Genomic DNA, 7,316 nt, shown 5'->3' on the forward strand with positions numbered 1-7,316 from the left:
CAACATCACAATCGTGTCTCGCTTCAGTCGCTGGAGTCAGTCATCCTCACTCTGCGGGGTTCCTGTTGAGCTGAGCTCTCGCCCCCCCGACACCGGCGACTCATCTTCAAATCCAAAGATTGCACTCTTCAGAGGCTTTTTTTTGAATACCTGATGAAAGGGAGATGGCACACACACCCTCCGCGAGGAACTATATTTGGACGAGCTCCGGGAACGTAAAGCTGAATGAATCCCCGAGGTGTACGAGTCTCCGCTCCCCTGACTCAACGCTGGATTTGGACTCGTGGCCTCGTCTGAAGGCCTCGACCCGGTCGAGTTGAGCTCGCGGGGAGTTTGACCAGAGACGTACGACGGCGGAGCGAGGAACGGTGGAGCCGTCATCGACAAACATCTCGCTCGGAACGGGTCGAAACGGTCGAACGTGCGGACGTCCCTTTTCAGCGCCAACTCTGATTCAGGGAAGGGTTTCTTCTCGCTGTGGTTCCAGAGGCAAATCCAAGATGATTACTCTTGTTTGAGTCACAAGACTCCTGTTTTTAGAGAGTATGATTGACGAGAGCGCCGATGGTCCGAGGGGCTTCATGACCCGGCCTTCTCCACTGCCTTCTCCACCTTGGTCACTCCTCACCCACCTGAACCTGATCGCCGGCAACCGGGACCAGCGTTGTCATCTCTGGTAGCCCCATGTTCCCTTTAAATGCTGGACTTTCCAGGGCATCTTCTGCCTGATCTCCTGGTCCTGATCCCGTCCGTCCCTGACCCACCTGCTTCATCTGCTGTCCTCGTCAGTTTGGTGAGTTGGACTTTTGTCTCCTTGCCAGCTGTAGGTTTGTTTGTAACCCAGTAGGGCCGTGACGGAGCTGCAATCTGGTCCAGAAGAACCGTGAACACGGACGTGTGGATGATGGTAGTTTTCCCTGACAGGCAGCGAGGCTTTGCAAGAACCTGCTTGCAAACGCCGTGACGTGTCCTTTCTTTCAGATTGGATCCCGGTCTTGGAGCTCATTACGTCCACAGGATCGGTCGCACCGAACAATCGTCTCACCATTTCAGAAGGCGAAGAACTCAGACGTAAAGTTTCACCGGCGCTCGCCTTGGCCAACCCTTCCACCCAACCTAACGAGTCAGGGGGGAATCGCGCTCTCTTGCCGACAGAGGAAAGTGATGGACGGTTGATTACCGGTCAAAAATGGACGGTGTTTTTCACCGGCAAGTCCAGCAGCCAGGGGAGGGAGCTGAGTGTTTACCGGTGAGCTGTGGATCTATCAGAGCACTGTGAGCGTGGTGCAACCAGAGGAGAATATTGGCGAGAGGCTACTGGACTGAACCCCAACGTACAGGTGCCGAGTTTGGGGAGATACTGTAAGTCTGCCCTCACCTACTTGGGGCACCTCCGGGGTGGAAAAGGGTCCAAGACCTCTTGGGGAAACCGATCCAGAGCCCAAGCTGTGCGTCGAGTCCGACTATCCAGCTGGAACCCCAGTTTCCGTTCCCCCCTGAGAAGGGATACCCCGAGTCCCTCGAGACGGATACTGAGGCCGTGGATGGAGGTGGGCTGACGCTGCACCTCCTACGGGTCTCAGCCTGCAGGGAGGGAGGAGGTCACCGAGGACAAACCGCCTCTGTGACTGCTTCGGACAGAAGCCTGGACTTGAGGATCGACCAAAAACCACCTCGCACCGACGAGTAATCCCAGCGGTTGAAGACAAACTCGACATTCAAACATTCCAACAACCGCCGACAATCAGGAGACCCCTAAAATCTTGTCGCCGCCCCGATTCTCCCAAACAGACGCCACCCAAAGGAAGAACCGGAGGACCGAAAATAACGCAAGGACGTCATCGTGCCCGCGACACGACTGACATTTCGGAAAAAAACATCAATCGAGGAAAACATCAAATCCAGGTGCATCTCAACCCCCGCTGGACCGCGAGGCAAAGAGCCGCCCTCCTCAAGGGCAAACCCCCAGACACAAGGGCAAGAAGGCGCCTGCCGCTGAGTCCAATGAGGGTTGAGTGATCTCTGAAGAGGAAGTGGTCGACTTCAACCTGCAACTCCACGCCACGCCGGTTCTTCATGGCTCACCACTTTCGCAATATGCTGTAACATGAGCAGCGGCGGAGTGTTTTTCTAAAGTGTGAAAGCGTTCTGTGGAGTTCATACAAGTGCCAGGAGGTGTTTGTAAAAAAATAATTGAAAAGGTATGTAAGAGACATGATGCAAGGATATGATATCCAGTATCCGCAGAGCTTGTGGGTCCTTCACCGGACGCCGCAGTAGAAGAACCCACAGTTAGCGGCCGCTAACAAAGAGACGTTTGGTGGTTAACATGAAGTTGTGCGCGGTGGGAAAAGTCAGACGCACAACGACGGAGACATAATTGATCGGAGACCCGACGGTGCGCCTCCGGCCCTCCATCCAATTAACGTGGAGTTTAAAGATGTTGCCGCAGACAGAAACTAAATGAGAGGCACAATAAATGAAGGACAATTACGGGCAAAAACAAAGCGGAGGGAGCGAGTAGACTAATCCACGGGAATCAATAAACGGGCTGGAAAGTTCAAGTCTGCTTCCACCGACGAAACAACAAAGTACGCAATTAGAGCCGGCCCTTGTGTTTTGCTGGGGCTTTGCATCTCCTTGGAGACGTCCCTCCTCTCCTTCCAGAGCTTCTGTTCTTCTTCAAGGCCTTCAGGTGTGGAGATGCCGGGGTTGACGAGCTGTTGTGCAGCGCTCGGCATCGTTCTTCACCTGTGTGTTGTTTGGGGACACCGAGAGAAGGTGACTCGGCTGGCCTGTCCAGGTTCAGGTGGATCTACCTGTGTGTGTGTGTGTGTGTGTGTGTTCATCTGTCTTGTATCCAGGTGAAAGGTCATGTTGAAGACCTTAGCAAAGGTCTCTCATCTTCAACCAACTTAAACCGGCCGCCTTCTCGTGGTTAGAAGATGGCCGGCCTCCAGCACGTGGTGGTGCGGTGGGTTCTGGGCAGGATGGAACCTCACCAGCTCTTCCTGCTCCACGTTCACCACCAGAGTTTGGTGGACAAAAGTCCTCCCATCTAACCTGGCGAGATGATCTCAGCCCCTGCAGGCAGGAGCTCCAGCAGGAACACAAGAATTACAATGACCACCGTTGATTTTGTCATTGCAGCTTTACACAACAGGAAAACAACAACCTCCTAAATTATGGTTACAGCCAACATGTGAAAATGTGTGTGTGTGTGTGTGTGTGTGTGTGTGTATTTACAGTTTGTATACTATTACCTCCAGCGTTGTGTGTCACTCTATGTACAATGTATACATGCTCTATGTACAGTCTATATAAAGTATGTGTCTACAGAAAGAATGTGTGTGTGTGTGTGTTTGTGTGTGTGTGTGTGTGTGTGTGTGTGTGTGTGTGTGTGTGTGTGTGTGAGATGTTGTGTTGATCCATGTGTCCATCACAGTCCTGGTCCCCGTTTGCAGGCTGATGTCGGCGACCTTTTCAAAGGTTGCGTTCGAAGTTGTGAGGTAGAGTTTTGTAAGAGGGACGCAAACGGAGCTCTGATGACCTCCGGGAGGAACCTGGAGAACATCTCACCTCCTGGGAAAGCTGCTGGACCATCCTGAGGAGGAAGGACGAGGCCACACGCTTCCTCCACATGAACATCCCTCATGCGTCCTGATCTTTATGGAGATGAAATGAGTCACAGCAGGAAGATGCACGACCGTGCAAGGTTGGAGGAAGACAAGCCGACACACACATACACACACACACACACACACACACACACACGCACACACACATCCCTTCTGTAGATAATATACATACTATATATACACTGTCCACACTGTGATACACACCCCTGCTGTAGAGGATATATATACACCTTATACACACACACACACACACACACACACACACACAGTGACTGCCTGTAGCGACTGAACGGTATGGAATGACACCAGTGCACGCCACTGTGTGCGTGTGCGCGCGAAAGTATCAGGGTGGGGTCGTGTCCGGGAAATATTATTTCCGTGTGAGTGTCGCCCTCTGCTGGACACGGGGGGAAGCGCAGGTCCCTCGGTAGAGAAAAGAGATTGGAGAAGAACGGAGGGTCAATCAATCAATCAATCAATCAATCAATTAATCAATGACAGCGTCAATTATTGTTTCATTATTATTTCATTTTATGTCGTGTCCAGGAAGCACAGGGAATTGTTTTCCTCCAGAATAATTGTTTTTATAATTAGTTATGAATTACAACATGATAATGGTGATTATTATACTGACGATACAACAATGATAATAATAATTGTTATCATTATTATAATTATTATTTTTAATTTTTTTTGTTGTTGTTGTTGTTGAAGGAATGAGTGACTGGATGAATACGTGAGTGTTTTCTCTAATTGTTTTGTTTTATTTCGACTCCAGGAACCACAGTGACACTGTTGTGTTCAATCGTCATCCTAAAAATTATTATTAATAATGATAATTATCACAATATGATTATATAATAAGTATAATGATGGCATTCTTATTATGAATGACAATTATTGTTGTTTGCCGTCATTTTTATCATTGCTATACATTAACCGGACTTAAAATGCATTGTTGAAAATCAAACGGAAGTCTCGCGGCGTTTCGTGACGTCGACGAGACTTTCGCTTTCCACTGAGCTCGTGCCCACATTGCGTCACGTCAACGTCGCCTGCGTCATTACGTCACACAGGCAGGAAGACGCACGGCTGTGGCGCCTCTTTTTCTTCCTTCTTCTCCACCTTCTCCTTCTCTTCCTCCTTCTCCTCCTTCTTCTCCACCTTCTCCTTCTCTTCCTTCTTCTTCTTCTTCTCCTCCACCTTCTCCTCCTTCTTCTCCCCGCCGTCATGGCGCGTCCTGCGGCCCACGTCGAGTGGCAGACCTGCCGGATCTTGCAGCGGCTGCTCGCGGACGAGGAGTGCGTGGATCTCCGGTGCGGGGATCTGGAGGTGGACGGTCCGGGAGACGACGGTGAGACACTTTGTCCCGCACGGCGGCTGACGTCACGCCGGGCGCGGCTGCGTGTGGCTGCGGGCGGCGGGGTTTCTTGCGGGTCGTCACGCCTCGCGTCTCACGCCGGCTCTCTTCCCACTCCACCCCACGCAGACGACGGCTTCAACGCGGCGCTGATCGCGGCGAGGCTCCGGGCGGTGGGCGACGAGCTGAACGGCCGCAGCGGCTTCCAGGAGGCCCTGGCCGGCCTGCAGCGGGAGGCCGTCAAGAAGGTCAGTAGGACGGAGGTCCAGGTTCTGGTCCTGGTCCAGATTCTCACAGAAGCTCCGTGGGCCGAAGGACCCACGGCTGGGGGTCTCCTGGGGCGTTGCTATAGAAACACAGCTCCCCGGTGTCCTGGTACCTCCAGACCCAGGAGGACTCTCCTCCGCTGCTCTTCTCGGTTGTGCAACAACGTGTGGGAAAGTTCTCTAGAAATATATTTGTCACGAGCGGAAGTTCTCGAGCCCTCCGAGGAACATCGGCGGCGGCGTTCGCCTCTCCGAGGTCCGAGGAGGCGCTCGTCCGGTTCCGACTGACACCCGTCTCCTTCCCCCCCCAGTCTCTGGAGCAGGCCTTCAGCAGCGGCGTGGAGGCCGTGTGCCGGGCTCAGGAGGCCCAGGGGGGTCGGAGCCCGGAGGTGGCCCCGGAGCTGCGGATCATCCAGGCCTCGGCGGCCGTGGGGCTCTACTTGAAGAAGACCTTCCCCGAGCTGACGGCGGGGCTGCAGACCGCCATGTTGTCCTTCCTCAACCGGCGAGTGGGCAGATGGGTGGACAAGCAGGGCGGATGGGTGAGTCCCTCAGGAGGTCCTCCAGGAGGTCCCCTCTGCAGACGTGAAGGTCTTCACATTACAATCCAATCATCTAGCAGACGCTTGTATACAAAGCGACTTACTAAAGGTGCAGTTCAGTCAGCAAAGATCCAAAGGACCAGTAGTTGGTAGTCAGAAGTCATCGCTCTGCAAATCGGTCCTGCTCGTTCTGCACTTCGGGTCGCTTCGGGTCCGGACTCGTGTCTTCCTCGGTTCCTCCTTTTGTTTCCCCTGTGTTGGCAAACGTGAGAACCCTCGGGGTGTCGGCTAACCGTTCCCCCGGCAACCTGCAGCCGGAGAACTTTATTATTTTATTTCTGAATCTGAATCTCATCCCGCGTCCCGATGTTGGAATGTGACGAGACCCGTACCTTCTGGTGAGGCTCCTCCCCTTCAGGTGTCTCCGTCTCACACCTCCTACCTTCCCATCTTCTTCCCCTCCACGCGTGAACCTGCTTTCATATTCAAAGCCTGTGTGTTTGCAGCGTCTCCTCGGCGGCGGCGGCGGCGTGGCGTCCTGACGACCGCGCAGTGATTGTTGTTGTGTGTCTGGTTGCTCGCAGGAGGGAGTGTCAGGGTTGTAACGGCGTCGGGACGCTGCCGAGGAGGACGAGGACACCCGGGGGCGCGGCGAGGAGATCCGGCGCCGACCGGGCCGGGAGGCAGGGAATCGTCCTCGCCGCTCCACAGAACGCCCCACGCCATTCCTCCTCTCGCAGCTTCTTCCGGAGCCGGAGGAAGCCCGTCACGACGTCCCGTGAGCTCGCCCGCCGTCTGGGCGACCGTGTATTGATGAGGAACAGTAACCATGGTAACAAGATGGAACCGCCCACGTCGTCCGGAGGCGCGAATGGATCGATCTCCCGCCGCGGCGCCGAAGACAAAAATCACAATCCTTTCATAGAATCCTTTTCTTGCACAGCCGGGAGGACGCGGGTTTTCTTCCGGCGACGTTGAACACGCCCTTTATTTGTTCATTGCGTTGATTTCAAAGATAGAATGTGATTATTTTTCTACCAATGATTGTCCCCGACCCGGCCGTGGACCTTCTGGACTTTCACTTTCCAGCGTGACTGGTCAGGGTCGTGTTCGGGTCCGAAGGGACTCTTTCTACTTTGGTGCATTTTTATAATCAATAAAAAATGGTGTGCAAAGACGCTCCGGCTGTCGGGGGTTGTTTGGGTGGATGGCGTTCACCTCCGGCTCTCCGCTTGTGACCAACGATGATGTTTGGACTAGAAACTGTTCCAATGACCAAAAGACAGCAGGCAGAACTAGAGGTTGCAGAGATGAAGATGTTGAGGTTCTCTTTGGGAGTGACCAGGATGGAGAGGCAGGAGGTCTGGAGGAAGACCTTCCTCTTTTTCTTCTTCTTTGGTCTTTTCCCTTCAGGTGTCGCCACAGCGAGTCCACCTTCTCCATCTAACCCTATTCTCTGGATCCTCCTCTCTCACACCAACTACCTTCATATCTTCTCTCACTACGTCCA

The 7,316-nt window shown here is 53.5% G+C and overlaps 1 protein-coding gene across 1 annotated transcript; it reads left to right on the plus strand.

The window, feature by feature from the left end:
* The first annotated feature begins 3,739 nt into the window (after nt 1-3,739).
* Nucleotides 3,740-6,985, plus strand: LOC147222471 (uncharacterized). The gene is made up of 4 exons (XM_086168778.1): nt 3,740-4,992; nt 5,128-5,246; nt 5,576-5,806; nt 6,391-6,985. Exons 1-4 carry the CDS (start codon nt 4,869-4,871, stop codon nt 6,409-6,411), a joined length of 495 nt encoding a protein of 164 aa, XP_086024904.1. The 5' UTR covers nt 3,740-4,868; the 3' UTR covers nt 6,412-6,985.
* The last annotated feature ends 331 nt before the right edge of the window (nt 6,986-7,316 follow it).

Source organism: Fistularia commersonii, chromosome 21 (genome assembly GCF_037954325.1).
Source record: "Fistularia commersonii isolate RoL2024-O1a breed Wild chromosome 21, RoL_Fcom_v1.0, whole genome shotgun sequence".
In the NCBI taxonomy this organism is placed as follows: Eukaryota; Metazoa; Chordata; class Actinopteri; order Syngnathiformes; family Fistulariidae; genus Fistularia; species Fistularia commersonii.

What these genes read in the sequence shown, in the direction of transcription:
- LOC147222471 (XM_086168778.1), top strand. Translation starts at nt 4,869, where the DNA reads ATGGCGCGTCCTGCGGCCCACGTCGAGTGGCAGACCTGCCGGATCTTG. An exon ending in GGACGGTCCGGGAGACGACG is followed by an intron (nt 4,993 to 5,127) that starts GTGAGACACTTT and finishes CACCCCACGCAG; the next exon opens with ACGACGGCTTCAACGCGGCG. An exon ending in AGCGGGAGGCCGTCAAGAAG is followed by an intron (nt 5,247 to 5,575) that starts GTCAGTAGGACG and finishes TTCCCCCCCCAG; the next exon opens with TCTCTGGAGCAGGCCTTCAG.